Source organism: Coregonus lavaretus (genome assembly GCF_964263955.1).
Source record: "Coregonus lavaretus genome assembly, chromosome: 35".
Taxonomy (NCBI): domain Eukaryota; kingdom Metazoa; phylum Chordata; class Actinopteri; order Salmoniformes; family Salmonidae; genus Coregonus; species Coregonus lavaretus.
Window position 1 is genome coordinate 2481621 of NC_140022.1, and position 25352 is coordinate 2506972.

The following is a 25352-nucleotide window of genomic DNA, read 5'->3' on the forward strand; positions in this document are numbered from 1 at the left end:
CTGTCCTGGCGTCGTGAGGGAGCTTGTTCCACCATTGGGGTGCCAGAGCAGCGAACAGTTTTGACTGGGCTGAGCGGGAACTATGCTTCCGCAGAGGAAGGGGAGCCAGCAGGCCAGAGGTGGATGAACGCAATGCCCTCGTTTGGGTGTAGGGACTGATCAGAGCCTGAAGGTACGGAGGTGCCATTCCCCTCACAGCTCCATAGGCAAGCACCATGGTCTTGTAACAGATGCAAGCTTCAACTGGAAGCCAGTGGAGTGTACGGAGGAGGGGGGTGACGTGAGAGAACTTGGGAAGGTTGAACACCAGACGGGCTGCGGCATTCTGGATAGCAGCAAAGGGGGACCAACTCCATATTAATGCCCATGATTTTGGAATGAGATGTTGGACGAGCAGGTGTCCACATACTTTTGGTCATGTAGGGTATTAGTTTACTATCACTAACAAGGTTTCCATCCAAACTTTTTATGCCAGTAAAGTAGGCTAAAAAAAAAAGGACAGGCCTGATGGAAACAGATTTTTTTTGGTAAACTTTCCAAATGTCCACAAAACAAAATATGCTAGACAAGGTGGGATCTTTTTGTGTCAGTAAAATGAATTATGCGAGAAATGTCATGGGGACGCTTTTATGAGCAAATATTGAAATAATAACCATCATATCAAAGTAAATGGAGTCAGCTATGACATGTTGTGTGGTCCTCCCATTATGACTAGTTGCAATTTATTAGGCTACAGAATAAATAAGTTATGATTAATTTCTTGCTTTTATCCATAATGATCTCATCATTTAGCCTACCTGCCCAGCCTACCCCATCTGTTGGTTAGAGCGCACGTGCCAAGACCAGAGTAGGTACATTTGCTATTTAACTCAACAGTTTTTGTGACAAAACTATCTGTAGAGTTGAAAATGTGATGGAAACACATTGAACTTTAGATTTTAATTAGATACATGAAAACGCACTGCTTTTCATCCAGAAGTCTGTTTGGTGGAAACACCACTGGTGGGGTACTGTGCAAACAGTACAGATTTTTATGGGGATGTTTTTATTATGCTAATTAAAGGTAACTCTCGATCCACGATATAGCAGGGGATGAAAAGCCATAACACATACATTTTTGGTCGATAATGTTCAAAACTGCACCGAAGTCTAACCAAACATGATGATCGATGCTTGACTGCTGTTTGACAAATAACACTTTTATCTGCGAACTGTTGGCTAGAGCGCATGTGCCAAACACCGAGTAGGCACATTTGCTATTTTATGCAACAGTTTTTGGCAAATCTATTGGTAGAGTTGAAAATGCGATGCAAACACATTGAACTCTAGATTTGTATTCCCTACCTTCAAACTTGAGGGAAAAACCACATTTTAGGTGCACTACGTCATCACATACTGATTTTTATCCTAAACAAGACAGTTTGGTGGAAATACACCACTGGTGGGGAAAGGCGCATGTTTTGTTTATGTAGATTTTATCAATTCTTCATGACAATCTGTCGCCAATTCGATGTTAACCTAGCAAGTGTCTGGGTCTGCTCTGCTCTGCTCAAACACAGACAGACGGCGGCGCCAACAGCCTAGACACAACAGGATTTCTTTATGTTTTATTATGCCTAGACACCAGAATTTCTGGGAAATCACGAAAGTATTACGTCAAGCCTGGGCAAGTCTCCATAAAGAACCTGCAATTTCACTAGAATCAGAAAGTTTCACTTTGATATCTTACAGTTAGTATGCGTGTAGCATGCAAATAGACCACTAAACTGAGTCAATAGGTTTATTCACTCGGTCTATTTGACTATAGATTATAGGAGGAGCCATGTGAAATATAATATAACATTAATATAGATATTCCAATTCATACCGAGAACGAAATTGATATTCTAAAGTGAAAAGGGAAGTAGCCTAGAACAGAAAGCGTGACTTGAGTTTCTGTTAATGATCTGCGAAAATACACAGTACCCTCGGATTCTTGGAATTTACCTCCACACTCACAGCTGAGTAAGTTATTAATTGTTGTATTGTAGGCTAGTCTTATTCTATATATAGTCATAAGACCTTCTATAACATAATACTGTTATGCTGATCTGGTAGTACCTGTTTATATTTTTGTAAATACTTTTATGAAAAGTTCTCTTAAGTTTCTCCGCAATATACATTCTTAATATATATATATATATATATATATATATATATATATATATATATATATATATATATATATATATATTACCTGCCATTCAGGGGGCTTTTTCCCCACTGACTTTCTCTCACTGTGTGTGTTTGTGTGTTTGTCTGTGTGTGAATTAAGAAGATGGTGAAGATGAACCCACTGTTTATGATCCTCCTCCTCTCCACATCCTTAGGTATGTTAGAATGAGCAGGTTACACATGTTTTATAAGTAACATTTGATGAGAATCCTGCCCTAGAAACGGGTGATAGCCAACCAAAGGACAATTTTTACAACAAACCTTTCACCATTAATTGTTGTACTATTGAGCACCCTCTAACAATTTGAAGGTTGTTGTGAAATGTTTATTTGTACCGCATAAAATATTTGTACAGTACATTTAGGCTACCCTATATAGTGCACTACTTTTGACCAGGGACCATGGCACCCTGTTCCCTACATAGTGCCCAATGGGGAGCCCTGGTCAACAGTAGTGCACTATGTAGGGAATAGGCTGCCATGGACCCTGGTCAAAAGTAGTGCCCTATATAGGGAATAGGGTGTCATGGACCCTGGTCAAAAGTAGTGCACTATGTAGGGAATAGGCTGCCATGGACCCTGGTCAAAAGTAGTGCCCTATATAGGGAATAGGGTGCCCTCAGTCCTCCACTGAGATGGTCTATCTTGGATGTTCTTCCACAGAGCTGGTCAGAGGAGGCTGTTCGTCATGTGACGCTCCTCCATCTCCATGTAAGTTGTGTGTCCAGGTCCTGTTTATGTCCGGGAGGGAGAAATGGCAGTGCTGCAGTGCCCGCTGCGGACCACCAGGGCAGGGCACAGGGAGGGGAACCTGACCCTGGCATGGCGCAACCACTCTGGGCCTGGGGAGCTGCAGGAGCCTGTGGTGTGGAGATCTGAAGACACTCTCGTCATCTTGAGGGTCTCCCCCAACGAACAGGGGTCCTACTCCTGCTCACTACTGTATGTGTCTGTCACTTACACATCTAGATGGCCTTTTATTGTCCGTTTTATCAATCATACTTTTGTTCTTCAATTGTCTTCTCCTTCCGTCTGATGTGTTTTATTTTATTTTATTATGTTGATTGATTGATTGATTGAATTAATGGTTGATGGTTTGATTGATTGGTTGATTGAATGATCAATTGCTTGATTGATTGTCATATCTTTCTCTGGACCGTTGCAGCAATGCCAGTGGCCAGCCCCTGAGGACAGCGTGGTTTAACATCACAGTGTTCTCTGGCCAGTGCTACACAGACATGGATGTGTATCGATCAACTTGCTATCTGGGAGAGTCCTGCGAAAAGTATACATGGACGTCGGACCACAGCATCCCACAAAACTTCACCCAACTGAAATATACGTGGTACAAGGTATGGCTTCTTCTTTTCTTTGTCCCCCTCCTCTACCAGTTGGCAAAGTAGTAGTCAATATTCAGTGATGGTGAGTTTCCACTAGTTCTACTTACTTGCCTTTGGTTAAAACGAAAGACATATGTCATTACGTCTGCTTGAGGAGGTGTGTTTTCCCCCTAGCCGTTGGCAAAGTATTATTGAATAGTCTGTTGAAGGTGATTTATTCCACTAGACAAAAAGCCACAGGGTATTTCCCTGTTATATCATGTTTTCCCCTAGCCTGGGTGGCTGTCCTAGCTAGCGTAGGGGCCAGCATCAATGCTTTAGTTCACCAGTCATGGATGGTGCAGCAAAAACAACTCTCAGTTTTGCGACTAGCGTCAATAGACAGGCTTTGAATTACCTGTTTATTACCAGTTTATTACCAGTTTATTGCCTGTTTATTACCTGTTTAGTACCTGTTTATTACCTGTTTAGTACCTGTTTAGTACCTGTTTAGTACCTGTTTAGTACCTGTTTATTACCTATTTATAACATGTGTATTAATCACATTTATTTATAAAGTCACAAAGTGCTTATACAGAAACCCAGCCTAAAACCCCAACCAGCAAGCAATGCAGATGTAGAAGCACGGTGGCTAGGACAAACTCCCTGTGTATTACATGTGTATTACATGTGTATTACCTGTTTATTACCTGTTTATTACCTGTGTATTACATGTGTATTACCTGTTTATTACATGTGTATTACATGTTTATTACATGTGTATTACCTGTTTATTACATGTGTATTACCTGTTTATTACATGTGTATTACCTGTTTATTACATGTGTATTACCTGTTTATTACATGTGTATTACCTGTTTATTACATGTGTATTGATTAATGTATTGTAGAACTGTGACACAGAGTTACCCTCTGACTTTGGCGATGGATACCTGGAAAGTGCTACTGAGAGTGACAGTGGTTACTATACCTGCACTTCATACTATACATACAACTCAAACCTCCATGATGGACAGGTGTTTACCTTGTCCAAAACCATGGAGCGGACAATTAAACAAGGTAAGAAGCTACTGTACAGTACTGTATATCAGGGTTGGGGTCAATTCATTTCAATTCCAGTCAATTCAGAAAGTAAACCAAATTTCAATTCCAATTCAAAAATGTTACTCATTGTAAAGCATTGAAGAGAATTTGAATTTGAATTTCAGTGCAATTCCTAAATCGACTGGAATTTAAATGGAATTGACTCCAACCCTGCTGTATGGTTTTGGACTTGCTGACATTTTGCAAAGATACCTTGAAATGTATTTGTCAATTAAGATTTATTCAATGTTTGGTTGATCTGAATCTGGATTCTAGGGGAAAGCTAAAGTCAATGCAAGAACAAGGATCTGTAACTTTTGCCCATAGTTATGGTTTATTTTGTTTAAAACAATTGATAGAAAGTGAATGTATTGTTCCCTTTTAACTACATTCATGTTTGTGTTTTAACTACATTCATGTTTGTGTTTTAACTACAGGGATATTTCTGTTTTAACTACAGTGATATTTCTGTTTTAACTGCAGTGATATTTCTGTTTTAACTGCAGTGATATTTCTGTTTTAACTACAGTGATATTTCTGTTTTAACTGCAGTGATATTTCTGTTTTAACTGCAGTGATATTTCTGTTTTAACTACAGTGATATTTCTGTTTTAACTACAGTGATATTTCTGTTTTAACTACAGTGATATTTCTGTTTTAACTACAGGGATATTTCTGTTTTAACTAGTGATATTTCTGTTTTAACTACAGGGATATTTCTGTTTTAACTACAGTGATATTTCTGTTTTAACTAGTGATATTTCTGTTTTAACTACAGGGATATTTCTGTTTTAACTAGTGATATTATTGTTTGTACAGGAAGTTCCCATTTAAAGCCAAAGATCATTAGCCCTCAGGATGGGGAGTTTATTGAAGTACATATGGGTGAGTTCCTCTACCTATCTGTATGGGTGTAAATCAGCGTTTTCAGTCAAGTGTGTGTGCGCGTGCGTGTGTGTGTGTATATGTACCTGCGTGTGTGTGTATGCAATATCCATGTGAATTATGTTTTGTGTTTGATCTACATTCTAGAATGTTCAGTAACACTTTACTGAAGGTGTACAGGTCTAATGCTTTATGATTAATTCATAAGGCGTTGTAAGCCTTGTTACAACAAGTAAACTACATTATAAGTAACTGTATGCTCTAAGTCAGGGATGGGCAACTTGTGGCCCAGGCCCAAGGATCACCCCCCCCCCCCCCTCACACACACCTTTTGGGGGACTCAGTCGGGGTCTCAACTTACTGTTGCGAGATAGAACAGTAGAATATACAAAAAGCAATTTCAAAATGTGGTTGTGCATCAACAGTTTTGATCTTGTTATGCCAGTCACTGATAGTCACTCAATTAGCCCATGTCAACTAACATTTTATAGATTGGTAAGTTAGTCTAACGGCCAACTATCTTATCTAAACTTAGTAATCATGGTTCAGATAAGTTCAGATTATTTGTAGCCTTCACCCCTATCAGAGTTTCCCATCCCTGTGGCCTCCACCCCCATCAGAGTTGCCCATCCCTGTGGCCTTCACCCCCATCAGAGTTTCCCATCCCTGTGGCCTTCACCCCCATCAGTTTCCCATCCCTGTGGCCTTCACCCCCATCAGAGTTTCCCATCCCTGTGGCCTTCACCCCCATCAGAGTTGCCCATCCCTGCTATAAGTAAAGTGTTAGTGAATGTTGTGTGTGTTTTCTCCAGGATCCACTGTGGTGGTGGTCTGCAGGGCTGTCCTGTCCTCTGAATTTGACTCCTTCCACTGGATGGAAAACATATCTTTTGTGGAGGAGAACATGGAGGCCCTACCAGTGTTTTACAATACTTCACAGTGAGCATGTACAGTCACTACAGAAACGACCTGGGTTCAAATACTATTTAAAATCTTTCAAATACTTTGAGCGCTTCCTTCAGCCTGCCTGGAGCACTTTTGTGACTATTCTATTGGTTCCGTTGTGCAAGGAAAGCCCAATCAAGCCCAGATAAAGGATGTGAAATATGCATTTACAGCAAACGGCATAGTCGCTGAACAGTAGACAAGTATACTATCATGAGATTGATTGATCAGTTGATATGATGACATCAGCTTTTTTTTCCTTCTGAAGACTATTTCCCTGGTTTATCAGCCCAGTTACTCATCCCTCTAAAACGAGTAAAGAAACGTGGTTCTCCACAGTTAACACAACACACTTGACTGTTTCCTCCAGAGAGAATGGCCATCACCTGGTATCGCTGGTGATCAGGCAGGTGTCCGAGGAGCAGCTGAGGAACAGATACACCTGTAAATTGGAGACTCCATCTGGGACCTCCAACGTCTCTATCACCTTCAAACAGAGGAGTAAGTCAAGCAGCCTCTTAAAGGGACATTTCAACACTTATCTACTGAATAATGAGTATGAGGTAGATTATTATTTTATGTCCCATTAAAAGGCACAGTCTTTGCTTTCCAATCATTACAAATATTACAGAGTCTGCCTTTATCAAACTCTACTGGCCATTTCACAGAACCCTCTCTTCTGCTCTTAGGTTACCATGACATTTAATCAAGAAGAGTTTATTATCACTTCTGTGTGAAATTCTAATGATTATCTCAGATTTCTTTCCTCCAGTTTCTCTTTCCGCTGTACAGTAACAGCTGTTTGATATTATCAGGTTTATTTGTGTGTATGTGCGTGTGTGCGTGCGTGGCCGTGTGTGTGTTCATGTGTATTTCATGGCCTCCTTTAGGTCCACCCCAGTTTCACTTCCTGGTGCTGGGTATAGTAGGGGTCTTTGCCGTGACGGTGGTGGTGGTGACTGTTGTCTATGTCAAGCTGAAGGTGGACATCATTCTGTTTCTCAGAGATGATCTGGGTTGGCATCATCACAACACTGCTGGTGAGAATAATGCCTTGCACCAAACATGCCAATGTCACATTGAAACAGTCTTGTTGTAGATCGTGTTTCACCACATGATTTGGATTAATTGTGTTATTTCAGATGGGATGTGTTATGACGCCTATGTGCTGTGCTATAATGTATATGTCCTGTGTTATTATGTCTATGTCCTGTGCTATAATGTCTTTGTCCTGTGTTATAATGCCTATGTCCTGTGTTATAATGTCTATGTCCTGTGTTATAATGCCTATGTCCTGTGCTATAATGTCTATGTCCTGTGTTATAATGCCTATGTCCTGTGTTATAATGTCTATGTCCTGTGTTATAATGCCTATGTCCTGTGCTATAATGTCTATGTCCTGTGTTATAATGTCTATGTCCTGTGTTATAATGTCTATGCCCTGTGTTATAATGTCTATGTCCTGTGTTATAATGTCTATGTCCTGTGTTATAATGTCTATGTCCTGTGTTATAATGCCTATGTCCTGTGTTATAATGTCTATGTCCTGTGTTATAATGTCTATGTCCTCTGTTATAATGTCTATGTCCTGTGTTATAATGTCTATGTCCTGTGTTATAATGTCTATGTCCTGTGTTATAATGTCTATGTCCTGTGTTATGTCTATGTCCTGTGTTATAATGCCTATGTCCTGTGTTATGTCTATGTCCTGTGTTATAATGTCTATGTCCTGTGTTATAATGTCTATGTCCTGTGGTATGTCTATGTCCTGTGTTATAATGTCTATGTCCTGTGTTATAATGTCTATGTCCTGTGTTATAATGTCTATGTCCTGTGTTATAATGTCTATGTCCTGTGTTATAATGCCTATGCCCTGTGTTATAATGCCTATGTCCTGTGTTATAATGTCTATGTCCTGTGTTATAATGTCTATGTCCTGTGTTATAATGTCTATGTCCTGTGTTATAATGTCTATGTCCTGTGTTATAATGCCTATGTCCTGTGTTATAATGTCTATGTCCTGTGTTATAATGTCTATGTCCTGTGGTATGTCTATGTCCTGTGTTATAATGTCTATGTCCTGTGTTATAATGTCTAAGTCCTGTGTTATAATGTGTCTGAATGGTGTGTTTCAGATGGGAAGCGTTACGATGCCTATGTGTTGTGTTATAAGAGTGACTCAGAGTCAGGCGTCAGTGAGGAGGACAGGCGTCAGGTGGAGGAGGTGCTGGAGGAGGAGTATGGCTACAGCCTGTGTCTCTACGACCGTGACGTGCTCCCTGGGGAGGGTGAGTCAGTCCACTGTCCTCACATCAGTCCTCATACTGGTGTGTGTGTGTGTGTGTGTGTGTGTGTGCACTGTTCTTGTACCTATTCCTGTTTCTGTTCCTTTATCTGTACCCGTTCCTGTTCCTGTTCCTGTTCCTATACCATTTCCTGTTCATGTTTCTGTTCCTGTACCTGTTCCTGTTCCTGTTTCTGTTCCTGTACCATTTCCTGTTCCTGTTCCTGTTCCTGTACCCATATCCGTACCTGTTCCTGTTCCTGTTCCTGTTCCTGTACCTTTACCTGTTCCTGTTCTTGTACCTGTATCCTTTCCTTTACCTGTTCCTGTACCTGTTCCTGTACCATTTCCTGTTCCTGTACCCGTTCCTGTTCCTGTACCCGTTCCTGTTCCTGTACCTGTTCCTGTTCCCATTCCCGTACCCGTTCCTGTTCCTTTATCTGTTCCTGTACCCATTCCTGTTCCTGTTCCTGTTCCTGTTCCTGTACCATTTCCTGTGTCTGTTCCTGTTCCTGTACCCATATCCGTACCTGTTCCTGTACCCGTTCCCATTCCCATTCCCGTACCCGTTCCTGTTCCTGTTCCTGTACCTGTTCCTGTTTCTGTTCCTGTACCATTTCCTGTTCCTGTTCCTGTTCCTGTACCCATATCCGTACCTGTTCCTGTTCCTGTTCCTGTTCCTGTACCCGTATCCGTATCCGTTCCTTTACCTGTACCTGTTCATGTACCTGTTCCTGTACCTGTTCCTGTACCTGTTCATGTTACCGTTCCCGTTCCCATTCCTGTTCCTATTCCTGTTCCTGTTCCTGTACCTGTTCCTGTACCTGTTCCTGTACCCGTTCATGTTACCGTTCCCGTTCCCGTTCCCGTTCCTGTTCCTATTCCTGTTCCTGTTCATGTTCCTGTTCCTGTATCAGTACAGTATGTGCAATGTGTTTCCAGCGGTGGCTGAGGCGGTGCTGGGGTGTATAGAGCAGAGCCGGAGACTGATCCTGGTGCCCAGCAGCCTGGGGCTGAACCCAGGGCAGGACAGCCAGTATGGTCTGCTCACTGGGCTCCATGCTGCACTGGTGGAACGGCAGACCTGGCTAGTCCTCATCCAAACAGAGTCAGCCCCAGACAGCCAGGTAGTTATGCCTATGGACGAGTTATGCCTACAGTGCCGTGCAAAAGTATTCATCCCCCTTGGTATTCTTCCTATTTTGTTGCATTACAACCTGTAATTTAAATGGATTTTTATTTTGGATTTCATGTAATGGACATACACAAAATAGTCCAAATTGGTGAAGTGAAAAATTTAATAAAAACTTGTTTCACAAAATTCTAAAAAATAAATACCGGAAAAGTAGTACGTGCATATGTATTCACCCCCTTTGCTATGAAGCCCCTAAATAAGATCTGGTGCAACCAATTACCTTCAGAAGTCACATAATTAGTTCAATAAAGTCACCTGTGTGCAATCTAAGTGTCACATGATCTGTCACATGATCTCAGTATATATACACCTGTTCTGAAAGGCCCCAGAGTCTGCAACACCACTAAGCAAGGGGCACCACCAAGCAAGCGGCACCATGAAGACTCCATTTCCTTTCAAACTGCTTCAACTCCATTTCCTTTCCAAAGCAGACTAGAAACACTTTGTATTTTTCCACTTTTGCAATTGGTTGTGCTTGTTCGTTTTTAGTGTTTTTTCGAGAATCTATTTTGTAATGAAAAGCACTATAAGCTAAATGAGTGATTGTAGTGACCTTAACACAACACCTAGTGATCTCGTCAAGGGGTTCAGATCTCTTGGTGTAACAACTAAGCTGTTGGGTTGGCAGTCGGTGTTCCTCCGTTCAAGTCCCGGTCGGGGCTACCCACCAAAATCCGCTACATTATTCTGTATTATTTTTAGGTGGATCTGGAGCTGGACTCCCTCCCTGAGGCCCTGCGGCTGCTGGCCCAGTCAGGACACACCGTCACCTGGAGGGGCTCCCACTCCAAACCCCTCTCCTCACCCTTCTGGAAGGAGCTGCGCTACCGTATGCCTGCCAGGACCAGACGGCGCCCCCTGAAGGATGGTAGGACCATTCTGTGATTATATAGGCTCCAGGGCAGGGTTTGGGTTCAGTCAATTCACAAAGTAAACTGAAATTCAAAATGAAATAATAGCATCTATTGAAATTGAATCTCTTTATTTTTATTTATTTTTTATTTATTTTTTACTTCAAATTGACCCCAACCCTGCTCCGGGGTCAAGTTTCCTCAAGGTACAGAGCTAGGATCAGCTTCCCCTCCCCCAATCCTCAACCATTAGTGGGGACAATGCTAAACTGACCCAAGGTCAGCATCTAAGGCCAACTTCACCCTACTCCGATTATACTGTATATTAGGACAAGATGGGGGAATGTTATACCATAACATTATTATGTAGATCATGTTATTACAACAGAATCCTCCAGACAGCCTATAGACCTGTTACCCTGAAAGATGAGTGAAATAAATGCATCTAACGTGATTAATGTGCAATTATTACCTACATGAGTGAAATCGTTTATTTGTATTTTTTAAAAGCAGCTTTTCTGTGTTGGAATGGTGCTGCCGTACCCCAGCAACAGAATGGTGTGGGCGTATACTGGTCATTAAAAATATTCATGCGAATAGACCGCTGATTGGCAATGAGCTCACCCAATGAGCCAACATGACATCATGTTCTATGAGGCAATAGCAAGTGGTGTATTTGAGATATAGGTTTGAGGTGGGGGGTTTTGTGGGGGGTTTCTCAAATGTATGCTTTGGCCACAAATATGAGTATAGGACATTATTTGGTTATGAGTTAATGGAATATGAACTTTTAAAAGTGAGATTTTCACTGGACAGTTACTTTAAGACCCATTGACTTCCATTCAAAACTACCACGGCATGCTCTGCTTGTCCAGTGGACAGAAGAATTGTCTTTCTCGCTCTACCTGTTTCTCTCTGTTCCCAGTCGGGGGCCAGACCCCCCCCAAAAAAACTTTCATTGATTAAAGGAAAGACCACACGCACAGCAGCAAGTCACACCTGAATGTACCTACACTCCCCAGAAACAGAAGTGACATAGAGAAGAAATGCATTAATTCCTTGGCCCTGATATTTCATAGGGCTGTATGTAGGAGTCTGCTATGATAAGAATCAGAATCGAATCACCAAGTACATTTACATGAACCATGAATTTGACCTGGTGAAAGATGCTTACAACTATAAACAGAATGTCCAGACAGGATATATAGATGAATAATTTACACATAATCCACATGATATGAGTACGGTAGATGGGGTTATAACAGGTATTGATGAAGTCATTTATGACTGATTAAATGTGTCTTGTTTTGTGTTTACTTATTTTGTGTTTTAGTTCTGTTTTATCTAGACAGTAGTAGTCCCCAATGTGGACATTTCTTATTGTGTTTTCATTGAGCCTTTATTTGGGTATTTAAGCCTGGGCATAAAATGTGCATAGGGACTATGGGACCTGGTCCAAAGTAGTGTACTATATGGGACACAGCCTCTCTGATTCTGTCAACAGATGTCAAACCAAGTCTTGAGAGGCTGTGCCAAAGCCTGTATCATTCATTACAGAACATATCTGTCCACCCTACTCTGTTTGCCATGTAATGGTCTGTATACTCACCACTGTTCAGTATTACTAATGTATTGACACTGGGCTTCAATAAATGTTTTACACTTGCAACAAAGACGACTAATTGGTGAGTTCTTCGGGGAGGAAAATACTACAATTTATAAATTCAAGTGAAACGCTGTCTTCTCTTACATCACAGATCAGCCTTGCATACTTACACACACACTTCACACTCCGGCTACCTCCACCCACAGATGCACAGAACCCCACAGATGGTGTGAACTCTAGCAAAGTAGATCTCTTCATCTAACCAGGAAATGGATGTTGCCATATAGGAAACTGGTGGTCATGTTATCACATGTTGCATCTCTGAAGGGAACCAGTATCAGATATGATTGGTTTCCAACCATCTAAGAGGCAAGCTGCACAGACTAGTGTGCTATTGGAGAACAGGTCAGTGGAATTCAGGGAAGCTAGCTCAGATACGTCCCTCCTCTTTTACTAGGAGAGCAAGGGACTGACTGAGCTATTTGTCTGGTTTTAGATTGGTGAAAGAGCTTCTGTTTCTAGGAAACCCAGATCCTTCTGACAGTTACGACACGCAGTGGTGGGTTTGATATTGGAATGAATGAAGTGGTGCGGAGGGATGCACACTGGACCGTCACTGGCTTTAGCAATCATCACATGTTTTCTACAGAGATACTTCTGTGAAAGTGGCTGGGTCAAGGAAGAAGGTACTTATCTTTATTATCAAAACAACATTAATAGATTTGACCAGGTAGGTATTCCATGTGCATACAGACATATCATATGCCTTCAGTATTAATTACATTATACATACATCTGTGTGGAATGAGAGATGTCTGTCTTGTGTGACACGTGTAGGTTTGAAGCCAGGCTCAGAGACAGAGACGTACGGCTACAAGGCTTTCTCTGGGGAGGGGTTTGTCATGCAATGTACTAAGCCACAGTCCGCCGGTCTCTGTGAGCGCCTCTACAACATCACAGCCAGCTTTGAGGAAGCTGATTGGTCGAGGGCCGAGGGGGAAACCAATAGAGACAGAGATTTCCTCAGAGACGACGGGGCTGTGACAGGACGGGGGAACGCGCTCTGGTTCTCTACCGTTACTGCAAATGACTCTGGGAAGTATGCATGCCACACAGGGTAGGTAGCCTGTATTGACTCTCTTTGGGTAGGCCCCCTCTCTATTTCACAGGGTAGGTAGTCTGTATTGACTCTGTTTGAGTAGGCCCCCTCTCTATTTCACAGGGTAGGTAGCCTGTATTGACTCTGTTTGAGTAGGCCCCTCTCTCTGTTTCACAGGGTAGATAGCCTGTATTGTTTGGGAAGGTAGTCTGTATTGACTCTGTTTGGGTAGGTAGTCTGTATTGTTTGGGTAGGCCCCTCTCTCTGTTTCACAGGGTAGGTACCCTGTATTGACTCTGTTTGGGTAGGCCCCTCTCTCTGTTTCACAGGGTAGGTAGTCTGTATTGACTCTGTTTGGGTAGATAGTCTGTATTGTTTGGGTAGGCCCCTCTTTCTGTTTCACAGGGTATGTAGCCTGTATTGACCCTGTTTGGGTAGGCCCCTCTCTCTGTTTCACAGGGTAGGTAGTCTGTATTGACTCTGTTTGGGTAGGCCCCTCTCTCTGTTTCACAGGGTAGATAGTCTGTATTGTTTGGGTAGGTAGTCTGTATTATTTGGGTAGGCCCCTCTGTTTCACAGGGTAGGTAGTCTGTATTGACTCTGTTTGGGTAGGCCCCTATCCATCTGTTTCACAGGGTAGGTAGCCTGTATTGACTCTGTTTGGGTAGGCCCCTCTCTCTGTTTCACAGGGTAGGTAGTCTGTATTGACTCTGTTTGGGTAGGCCCCTCTCTCTGTTTCACAGGGTAGGTAGTCTGTATTGTTTGGGTAGGTAGTCTGTATTTACTCTGTTTGGGTAGGTAGTCTGTATTGTTTGGGTAGGCCCCTCTTTCTGTTTCACAGGGTAGGTAGCCTGTATTGACTCTGTTTGGGTTGGCCCCGCTCTCTGTTTCACAGGGTAGGTAGCCTGTATTGACTCTGGGTAGGCCCCTCTCTCTGTTTCACAGGGTAGGTAGCCTGTATTGACTCTGTTTGGATAGGCCTCTCTCTGTTTCACAGGGTAGGTAGTCTGTATTGTTTGTGTAGGCCCCTCTCTCTGTTTCACAGGGTATGTAGCCTGTATTGACCCTGTTTGGGTAATCCCCTCTCTCTGTTTCACAGGGTAGAAAGTCTGTATTGACTCTGTTTGGGTAGGCCCCTCTCTCTGTTTCACAGGGTAGGTAGTCTGTATTGTTTGGGTAGGTAGTCTGTATTATTTGGGTAGGCCCCTCTGTTTCACAGGGTAGGTAGTCTGTATTGACTCTGTTTGGGTAGGCCCCTATCCATCTGTTTCACAGGGTAGGTAGTCTGTATTGACTCTGTTTGTGTAGGCCCCTCTCTCTGTTTCACAGGGTAGGTAGTCTGTATTGACTCTGTTTGGGGAGGCCCCTCTCTCTGTTTCACAGGTTAGGTAGTCTGTATTGACTCTGTTTGAGTAGGCCCCCTCTCTATTTCACAGGGTAGGTACCCTGTATTGACTCTGTTTGAGTAGGCCCCCTCTCTATTTCACAGGGTAGGTAGCCTGTATTGACTCTGTTTGAGTAGGCCCCTCTCTCTGTTTCACAGGGTAGATAGCCTGTATTGTTTGGGAAGGTAGTCTGTATTGACTCTGTTTGGGTAGGTAGTCTGTATTGTTTGGGTAGGCCCCTCTCTCTGTTTCACAGGGTAGGTACCCTGTATTAACTCTGTTTGGGTAGGCCCCTCTCTCTGTTTCACAGGGTAGGTAGCCTGTATTGACTCTGTTTGGGTAGGCCCCCGCTCTGTTTCACAGGGTAGGTAGTCTGTATTGACTCTGTTTGGGTAGGTAGTCTGTATTGTTTGGGTAGGCCCCTCTTTCTGTTTCACAAGGTAGGTAGCCTGTATTGACTCTGTTTGGGTAGGCCCCTCTCTCTGTTTCACAGGGTAGGTAGCCTGTATTGACTCTGTTTGGGTAGGCCCCTCTCTGTTTCACAGGGTAGGTAGCCTGTATTGACTCTGGGTAGGCCCCTCTCGCTATTTCACAGGGTAGGTAGCCTGTATTGACTCTGTTTGGATAGGCCTCTCTCTATTTCACAGGGTAGGTAGTCTGTATTGTTTGGGTAGGCCCCTCTCTCTGTTTCACAGGGTATGTAGCCTGTATTGACCCTGTTTGGGTAGGCCCCTCTCTCTGTTTCACAGGGTAGGTAGTCTGTATTGACTCTGTTTGGGTAGGCCCCTCTCTCTGTTTCACAGGGTAGGTAGTCTGTATTGTTTGGGTAGGTAGTCTGTATTATTTGGGTAGGCCCCTCTGTTTCACAGGGTAGGTAGTCTGTATTGACTCTGTTTTGGTAGGCCCCTATCCATCTGTTTCACAGGGTAGGTAGTCTGTATTGACTCTGTTTGAGGAGGTCCCTCTCTCTGTTTCACAGGGTAGGTAGCCTGTATTGACTCTGTTTGGGTAGGTAGTCTGTATTGTTTGGGTAGGCCCCTCTTTCTGTTTCACAAGGTAGGTAGCCTGTATTGACTCTGTTTGGGTTGGCCCCGCTCTCTGTTTCACAGGGTAGGTAGCCTGTATTGACTCTGTTTGGGTAGGCCCCTCTCTGTTTCACAGGGTAGGTAGCCTGTATTGACTCTGGGTAGGCCCCTCTCGCTATTTGACAGGGTAGGTAGCCTGTATTGACTCTGTTTGATAGGCCTCTCTCTGTTTCACAGGGTAGGTAGTCTGTATTGTTTGGGTAGGCCCCTCTCTCTGTTTCACAGGGTATGTAGCCTGTATTGACCCTGTTTGGGTAGGCCCCTCTCTCTGTTTCACAGGGTAGAAAGTCTGTATTGACTCTGTTTGGGTAGATAGTCTGTATTGTTTGGGTAGGCCCCTCTTTCTGTTTCACAGGGTAGGTAGCCTGTATTGACTCTGTTTGGGTAGGCCCCTCTCTGTTTCACAGGGTAGGTAGTCTGTATTGTTTGGGTAGGCCCCTCTCGCTGTTTCACAGGGTATGTAGCCTGTATTGACCCTGTTTGGGTAGGCCCCTCTCTCTGTTTCACAGGGTAGATAGTCTGTATTGTTTGGGTAGGTAGTCTGTATTATTTGGGTAGGCCCCTCTGTTTCACAGGGTAGGTAGTCTGTATTGACTCTGTTTGGGTAGGCCCCTATCCATCTGTTTCACAGGGTAGGTAGCCTGTATTGACTCTGTTTGGGTAGGCCCCTCTCTCTGTTTCACAGGGTAGGTAGTCTGTATTGACTCTGTTTGGGTAGGCCCCTCTCTCTGTTTCACAGGGTAGGTAGTCTGTATTGTTTGGGTAGGTAGTCTGTATTTACTCTGTTTGGGTAGGTAGTCTGTATTGTTTGGGTAGGCCCCTCTTTCTGTTTCACAGGGTAGGTAGCCTGTATTGACTCTGTTTGGGTTGGCCCCGCTCTCTGTTTCACAGGGTAGGTAGCCTGTATTGACTCTGGGTAGGCCCCTCTCTCTGTTTCACAGGGTAGGTAGCCTGTATTGACTCTGTTTGGATAGGCCTCTCTCTGTTTCACAGGGTAGGTAGTCTGTATTGTTTGTGTAGGCCCCTCTCTCTGTTTCACAGGGTATGTAGCCTGTATTGACCCTGTTTGGGTAATCCCCTCTCTCTGTTTCACAGGGTAGAAAGTCTGTATTGACTCTGTTTGGGTAGGCCCCTCTCTCTGTTTCACAGGGTAGGTACCCTGTATTAACTCTGTTTGGGTAGGCCCCTCTCTCTGTTTCACAGGGTAGGTACCCTGTATTAACTCTGTTTGGGTAGGCCCCTCTCTCTGTTTCACAGGGTAGGTAGCCTGTATTGACTCTGTTTGGGTAGGCCCCCGCTCTGTTTCACAGGGTAGGTAGTCTGTATTGACTCTGTTTGGGTAGGTAGTCTGTATTGTTTGGGTAGGCCCCTCTTTCTGTTTCACAAGGTAGGTAGCCTGTATTGACTCTGTTTGGGTAGGCCCCTCTCTCTGTTTCACAGGGTAGGTAGCCTGTATTGACTCTGTTTGGGTAGGCCCCTCTCTGTTTCACAGGGTAGGTAGCCTGTATTGACTCTGGGTAGGCCCCTCTCGCTATTTCACAGGGTAGGTAGCCTGTATTGACTCTGTTTGGATAGGCCTCTCTCTGTTTCACAGGGTAGGTAGTCTGTATTGTTTGGGTAGGCCCCTCTCTCTGTTTCACAGGGTATGTAGCCTGTATTGACCCTGTTTGGGTAGGCCCCTCTCTCTGTTTCACAGGGTAGGTAGTCTGTATTGACTCTGTTTGGGTAGGCCCCTCTCTCTGTTTCACAGGGTAGGTAGTCTGTATTGTTTGGGTAGGTAGTCTGTATTATTTGGGTAGGCCCCTCTGTTTCACAGGGTAGGTAGTCTGTATTGACTCTGTTTTGGTAGGCCCCTATCCATCTGTTTCACAGGGTAGGTAGTCTGTATTGACTCTGTTTGAGGAGGTCCCTCTCTCTGTTTCACAGGGTAGGTAGCCTGTATTGACTCTGTTTGGGTAGGCCCCTCTCTCTGTTTCACAGGGTAGGTAGTCTGTATTGACTCTGTTTGGGTAGGTAGTCTGTATTGTTTGGGTAGGCCCCTCTTTCTGTTTCACAAGGTAGGTAGCCTGTATTGACTCTGTTTGGGTTGGCCCCGCTCTCTGTTTCACAGGGTAGGTAGCCTGTATTGACTCTGTTTGGGTAGGCCCCTCTCTGTTTCACAGGGTAGGTAGCCTGTATTGACTCTGGGTAGGCCCCTCTCGCTATTTGACAGGGTAGGTAGCCTGTATTGACTCTGTTTGATAGGCCTCTCTCTGTTTCACAGGGTAGGTAGTCTGTATTGTTTGGGTAGGCCCCTCTCTCTGTTTCACAGGGTATGTAGCCTGTATTGACCCTGTTTGGGTAGGCCCCTCTCTCTGTTTCACAGGGTAGAAAGTCTGTATTGACTCTGTTTGGGTAGGCCCCTCTCTCTGTTTCACAGGGTAGGTAGTCTGTATTGTTTGGGTAGGTAGTCTGTATTATTTGGGTAGGCCCCTCTGTTTCACAGGGTAGGTAGTCTGTATTGTCTCTGTTTGAGGAGGCCCCTCTCTCTGTTTCACAGGGTAGGTAGTCTGTATTGACTCTGTTTGGGTAGGCCCCTCTCTCTGTTTCACAGGTTAGGTAGTCTGTATTGACTCTGTTTGGGTAGGCCCCTCTCTCTGTTTCCTGCCCTTTGATCGGAAGAAGTGAGAGAGGCTTTGGTGGAATGGAGGGATGAGGTGAAGTAGTCTAACTTTCCAAAACATGCCACGTCATTACATGAATTCTCTTTAGGAACAAAGCGCCGTCACAGACAAAGCCAGTACAAATGCTGTTCTTTCTTTGAACAGTTTGCCTGTGTTTGACTGAAAAATAGTTTGCCTATATTTGCCTTTCAAAACACGTGGAAATGAATTTGAATGTGTGTTGTTATTATCACAGCGGTATGGTGTTCCACTTCTATGTGGAGGTGTTGGAGAGGGGCAGCCTGGGGTGCAGGGACCCAGAGGAGAGCAGGGTCACTCTGGTTCTGGGTAAAGGTGGCATGATCCCCTGCCCTGGGATCAAATGTCAGACACAGAGGTCAGAGGTCCCCGCCTCAAACACAGAGGTCACATGGTACAAGGTGATTATTCCAACATATGTTAAAAAAAATTTACAAACACCTACAGCATGGATGGATGGATGGATGGATGGATGGATGGATGGATGGATGGATGGATGGCAGGTTTTACCTGATGTGTGTTTATCTTCAGAATGTAATTATGGTATCATTCCACTTCATCTAAGACTTTACACAAACTCCTAACCTTTAGTAAACAAGTACAAGCCCTACCTGTGTGACTGGTTACACACCTACTCACCTGTGACAGGTCAACACATGCATGGAATAAACAGGCAAACTAATTCATAATGGTTTTACCTAATGTGTTTGTCTTCAGGATGCCAGGCCTGTATGTGAGCAACAGGAAGAGAGGGATATCTCTGTGGAAGACAGGTATATTCTTCGGCTGGGTACTGTCCATGTGAGTGACGCTACAGTGTATTTCTGTGACTACACTTATGAAGACAACGGGATCCCCTGGACAGTCAGGAGATCTGTGAACGTCTCGGTCATACGTAAGTACGGGATGACTGTCGCTGCAGGCTCTTCCAACACACACACACACACACACAAGAGTGTTCAGATGAACGCATGCCCACACACACACACACACACACACGAGCGTTCAGATGAACGCACGCCCACACACACCACACATACACACACACACACACATTCTAGTAAATTTCACTTTTACCTCCACAGCAGCTGACACCAAAGACCCTCCACGGATGACTTATCCCCATGGCAACGAGGAGACGGTGGAGCTGGGTGAGTGCAGAGCCTGAGGTTGATAGATTTGATGACATCAACGTTTCCTTTCCTGAGGGCAGGTGTATACAGTATGATCCCTGTGTTTCACCAGTTTATGGCTGCATCCCAAATGGCCCCCTATTATTCCCTATATAGTGCACTACTTTTGACCAGAGCCCTATGGGGTAGTGCACTATATAGGGAATAGGGTTACATTTGGGACGCAGTTTATGAGTCCAGTCCTTATATCAACCCTCTATTCCCCAGGGGAGCCTCATACTCTGAGCTGTGAGGTGCAGTTTGGGTTCCAGAGGACCTTTGACCCAGTGGTCCAGTGGTGGATCAGTTCCCATAGCAACCATGAAGGCATGATGAAACTGATGGAGATGGAAGCACAGTGAGTTGGAGCTCTTGTTTTTGCTCGTCATGTAACGTTGTATTCGTGTATTAAAATTAACGATGATTAATTCATGAAACCTTTTCTTTGTCAGGCACCCACCTATCATTCAAATAATAATGTGTATCACTGTAGGCTATGGCTGTGTCCCAAATGGCACCCTATTCCCTAAAATGGCACCCTATTCCCTACATAGTGCACAGTGTACTTTATAGGGAATACAGACAGTGCCACCTTCTGTTTCCTCTCCAGGCAGGTAAGTGAAAGGAGTATTGAAGAGTTAGAGTTCACGGTCACCAGGACAGCTCAGATCCCGGAGGTGACCCAGCTACACCTGGACTCCACCTTCACCTGTCTGGCCCAGAACTCTGTAGGCAACAGCAGCGCCACCATCATGCTGACTAGGAAACCTGCAGGTACCAGCAGCCTACTGATGGGCTGCGTCCCAATAATCTCTCCTTTCTCCCGAAGTGTGCACTTGTTCACTTCCCTTCATGGCTTTTAAATGAAATGACTGTTATATGATAACTCCCTCTGGCCCCTGCCTGGAACAATCCAATGGTTTTACATTTGTGGAGAGTAATGAACAAGTTCACACATCTAGAGGAAGGAGAGATTATTGGGATGCAACCCCAGTCTCTCATTACATCTGATTTGGTTCTGGGTGCCAAGATTAGCCTACCACAAGTGGGATCCATTCAGTTTTTCAATTCAGAAAAAGTATGTAATTTTGCCCTAATATTTTCTATCCTGATTCTTCAAAGCATGAATTGAATTTCCTGAATTCACTGATTCAAAACTGAATGGACCCAAAACCCTGACTTCGTCTGATACTCGGAGAACACTAGCAATGTATTTTTACTTAACCCTATCTTGGCATACTGTTATCTGAGACAACAACGCTCCTATGTGTTGTAATGTGTATTTGTAATGTTGTTTCAGTTTCCCGTGTTCTGGTGATAGGGTGTCCGGTGGTGTGTCTGCTGTTTGTAGCTGGGCTGGGAATTACAGTGCACGTCTACTGGCTAGAGATCTCTATTCTCTACAGAATCTACCGGCCATACAAACAGACCACCACAGGTCAGAAACACATCTCTCTCACACACACACACACACACACACACACAAACACACTGTGGAAACTATTGGTTGATAAGATATGAGAAACACAAATCACAGGAAATCTTCATTTGAAGTTTCCCCTAAAAGGAACAAAATACCAAGTATCTAATGGCTGATATGGCTTCTATCTCCTCCCCTCCCACTCTAACACACACACATGCAAACACACACTGTCAGATAAAAGCCATCTAGCATCTAGGCAGGCCTTAAATCAAGACTAATCTACACCACACCATGCTCACTGCTGTGGAAGTGACAGTTACACAGGATACATCTAGCTATCAGGAAACTTGACTCAGTAGAACCACAAAACCACACAGAAAGATTGCTGGGTGTTCTGAGGAAGCTAAAGAAGTATTTCCATGTTGTCAGTCCTTTGAAATGAAGTAATAACTGTCACTGTCCTAACTGTCATAACTGCAGTACGATGTGTTGTATTATGTGTTTAAAAAAGGGTTGGGGTCAGTTCCAATTGAAATTATTCAATTCAGGAAGTAACCTGAAATTTTTATTCAATTTTTGAAAAAATAACACCTATTTTCAATGATTCATCAATAAACTGTATTGACCCTGTAACCTGAATATGTCTCTTCTCCCTCCTTCCCTGTATTGACCCTGTAACCTGAATATGTCTCTTCTCTCTCCTTCCCTGTATTGACCCTGTAACCTGAATATGTCTCTTCTCTCTCCTTCCCTGTATTGACCCTGTAACCTGAATATGTCTCTTCTCTCTCCTTCCCTGTATTGACCCTGTAACCTGAATATGTCTCTTCTCCCTCCTTCCCTGTATTGACCCTGTAACCTGAATATGTCTCTTCTCCCTCCTTCCCTGTATTGACCCTGTAACCTGAATATGTCTCTTCTCTCTCCTTCCCTGTATTGACCCTGTAACCTGAATATGTCTCTTCTCTCTCCTTCCCTGTATTGACCCTGTAACCTGAATATGTCTCTTCTCTCTCCTTCCCTGTATTGACCCTGTAACCTGAATATGTCTCTTCTCCCTCCTTCCCTGTATTGACCCTGTAGATGACAAGGAGTATGATGCCTTTGTGTCTTACGTGCCCAGCTCTTCCTCTGAGGAGGTGGGAGGAGGAGGAGGAGGAGGAGGAGGAGGAGGAGGAGGAAGAGGAGTGAGAGAGGAGCCGCTGGAGGTGCTCCTGCCCAGGGTTCTGGAGGGGCAGTGGGGCTACCGCCTCTGTATGCTAGAGAGAGACCTGCTGCCGGGTGGAGGTGAGTTATAGGTTGCATCCCAAATGGCACCCTATTCCCTATTTAGGCACCCTATTCCCTATTTAGTGTACTACTAAAAAGTAGTGTACTATATAGAGAAAGAGGGCCATTTAGGACGCAACATAGTCTGGTCCCAGATCAGTTTGTGTTGTAGAGCCAGCCAACGACCATAGGAGTTGGCTATACTGCACAAACTGACTGATCTAGGATCAGGTTATAGTTGAGCAGGCCATATGAATAGAGTAGACTGTAAAACATTGATATTGAATGTACAGTTGGCCTAGAGATGGCAGAAAAGCTTTCAAATGAAATGTCTTTTGAAGGATGTGTGGTTCACAGAGTCACAGTTTGACTGTCAGATTACGACAGTCAGCATATATATCATGTCACCCTGCCAAGCATGACACCTGTGTTGTGTTTGTGTTTGTGTTTGTGTGTGCATGCATGTCTGGTGTGTGTGTTCTGTGCTATAGCATATGCAGAGGATGTGGTGTGGGCGATCCGCAGCAGCAGGAGACTGGTGTGTATCCTGAGTCCTGACTACCTGGCCAGTACTTGTCTGTTTGAACTGGAGACAGGCATCAGAGCCTTACAGCAGGACGCACACCTCAGGCTCATCCTCATCTGGACCAGCCCTAGCACCAGCAGCCCCAACCCCAGGCCTAGCAGTCCCAACCCCACCAACAGCAGGCCTCTATCTCTACCTCTGTCCCACACCCTGGGCCTGGTGGCTCCAGCCTCTCCGCTGCCCCCGGTGGTTCGGAGGGCCATCAGAGTCCTGCCTGCTCTATACTGGACTCCCCAAGACCAAGGAAGGATGATAACTAGATCCAACTCTGGATCACGGTTCTGGAGAGCCCTCCACAAGGCCATGCCAGCTCAGAGTGGGACTGGGACAGACACACGGACACTCTCAGACACCCAGGACAGAGGGACTGTTTTGTAGGCGTTTTAAGTTCTCAACACCTGGGCTGGGTTTCCCAAAAGCATTGTAGCACTAAGATCATCTTAATTCCATTGAAACTAAATAGAGGAAGATGATCTTAGTGCTACGGATGCTTTTGGAAAACTCATTTACATTACATTACATTTACGTCATTTAGCAGACGCTCTTATCCAGAGCAACTCAACCCTGTATACTTTTTTTTTTTTTGGGGGGGGGGGTGTAGTCTAACCGTTATGTTCTGTTCTCAAGAAACTTGACACCTTCTATACATTTTTTTAAGAGGGACTGGTTTCATGCGTGCCACCTGTTGTTTCATGGTTGTTGCTTCTAAGAATGTGTTGTTTTTACCTCCTGGAACCTGGTAACGGATGTGGCTAGAAACACTGCCCCCTGCTGGTGCCATGCTCAATGACAGTTCAGTGGTTCCTGGTAAATAGCAGTCAATGCAGATTCTGGGTGTATTCTTTTTTCAGATCAGCTTTTTTGACAATAATTGGGTGAAAGATCAGAATCCTTAACGCACACCATAGCAAAACGTTTTGCAAACGGAAAAACAAGTTTCTAATTAACAAATTCAGGTAGGTTCCGTCCCTGTTTCGTTTGCTTCTGTTTGTTTCCTAGCTAACACATATACCCAGAAGGTATATTATTTAATTAATCACAAAGAACTGTCAACAAACAAACTACAATACAGAGAAGGACGTAATATATTCGCATAAGCTACAGTGAAAGACAGCTGTTGATAGCTGAAGAATTTGTTTCCTTATGTGAAGGAAAAAACACAAGCCTCATGTCTTTCCATTTTGAAAGGCTGTGTATGATAGTGTTGTCTTTCCATTTTGAAAGGCTGTGTATGATAGTGTTGTCTTTCCATTTTGAAAGGCTGTGTATGATAGTGTTGTCTTTCCATTTTGAAAGGCTGTGTATGATAGTGTTGTCTTTCCATTTTGAAAGGCTGTGTATGATAGTGTTGTCTTTCCATTTTGAAAGGCTGTGTATGATAGCATCCTCATCTCTTCTCATACCCAGTAACGTCATCAAGATTGTAATTTGAGACTTTACATTATTTATGCATCTGAAGAATGCATGATACACTGGTATTTGCATCGTGGTTCAATTGCTTTTTTTTGCATAAATATCATTAAACAGACATTTCATTTCAGAATTGAATGTAAGTTTATTGTCCTAATATTAATATTAATACATGTCAACCCCAGGCACAGGAGAAATGGTTCCTGTCTGATCACTCCGTAAAGGTATTACAGACGGTGCATAAATGAGGGAAAGGCAAGGGTTGAAAACCCAGTTAGGACAGTTATAAAGTGATATTCCTAGATGAGACACAAACTATTATTTAGTTGTCTTGAAGTTCCCTTTCCCAAAATGTGTCCTAATTGCTCTTACCTACACCCACTCCGGTCCACTATATAAAAACACACACACACACACACACACACACACACACACACACACACAAACTATACGTTTAAAACAAAATAAAAAATATGCTTGATAGCACGAATGTCTCGCCATCATTACATTGCGGTATGTACATTTTTTTACACCATCGTCAACAGACAAATGAAAAAAAAAAAACCTCAACAAGGTGACATCATTCCACACAAAAGCAAACATGGTGTGCAGTTTGACTGTTGTCATAGCAACCCAGTAAGGTCGAGCCCTGCTGGTCCTACTGTGACTAATAACCAATAAGGTGGAGCCCTATTGGTCAGTGTCCGTCTGTGACTTGAGCTTCCTCTCCCAGAGCTTCTGGTGGTCGGAGAATCCCTGCTTCCCCTTGTTGAAGGAGTTGGGGCCTGCTGACGTGGGCGTCTCCCTGTGGTAAACGTAGAGCGAGTTATGTGAGGTAGT

At 43.9% G+C, this 25352-nt stretch overlaps 2 protein-coding genes across 2 annotated transcripts; both read left to right on the forward strand.

Annotated features, from left to right (window-relative positions):
• Nucleotides 1–1718: 1718 nt before the first annotated feature.
• LOC311109790 (interleukin-18 receptor 1-like) lies at nucleotides 1719–12469 on the forward strand. Its single transcript, XM_084152786.1, has 12 exons — nucleotides 1719–2004; nucleotides 2315–2369; nucleotides 2930–3155; nucleotides 3379–3565; nucleotides 4444–4612; nucleotides 5456–5521; nucleotides 6334–6460; nucleotides 6837–6967; nucleotides 7357–7506; nucleotides 8602–8754; nucleotides 9693–9877; nucleotides 10648–12469. Exons 2-12 carry the CDS (start codon nucleotides 2318–2320, stop codon nucleotides 10828–10830), a joined length of 1629 nt encoding a protein of 542 aa, XP_084008912.1. The 5' UTR covers nucleotides 1719–2004; nucleotides 2315–2317; the 3' UTR covers nucleotides 10831–12469.
• Nucleotides 12470–13000: 531 nt separating this feature from the next.
• LOC311109513 (interleukin-18 receptor accessory protein-like) lies at nucleotides 13001–23480 on the forward strand (the record flags this gene model as incomplete). Its single annotated transcript, XM_084152432.1, has 9 exons — nucleotides 13001–13088; nucleotides 13240–13519; nucleotides 18870–19053; nucleotides 19370–19547; nucleotides 19738–19803; nucleotides 20053–20182; nucleotides 20435–20598; nucleotides 21125–21262; nucleotides 23008–23480. 9 exons carry the CDS (start codon nucleotides 13001–13003, stop codon nucleotides 23478–23480), a joined length of 1701 nt encoding a protein of 566 aa, XP_084008558.1.
• Between the last annotated feature and the right edge of the window lie 1872 nt (nucleotides 23481–25352).

What these genes read in the sequence shown, in the direction of transcription:
- LOC311109790 (XM_084152786.1), top strand. Translation starts at nt 2,318, where the DNA reads ATGGTGAAGATGAACCCACTGTTTATGATCCTCCTCCTCTCCACATCC. An exon ending in CCTCCTCTCCACATCCTTAG is followed by an intron (nt 2,370 to 2,929) that starts GTATGTTAGAAT and finishes TCTCCATGTAAG; the next exon opens with TTGTGTGTCCAGGTCCTGTT. An exon ending in GTGTTTTACAATACTTCACA is followed by an intron (nt 6,461 to 6,836) that starts GTGAGCATGTAC and finishes TGTTTCCTCCAG; the next exon opens with AGAGAATGGCCATCACCTGG.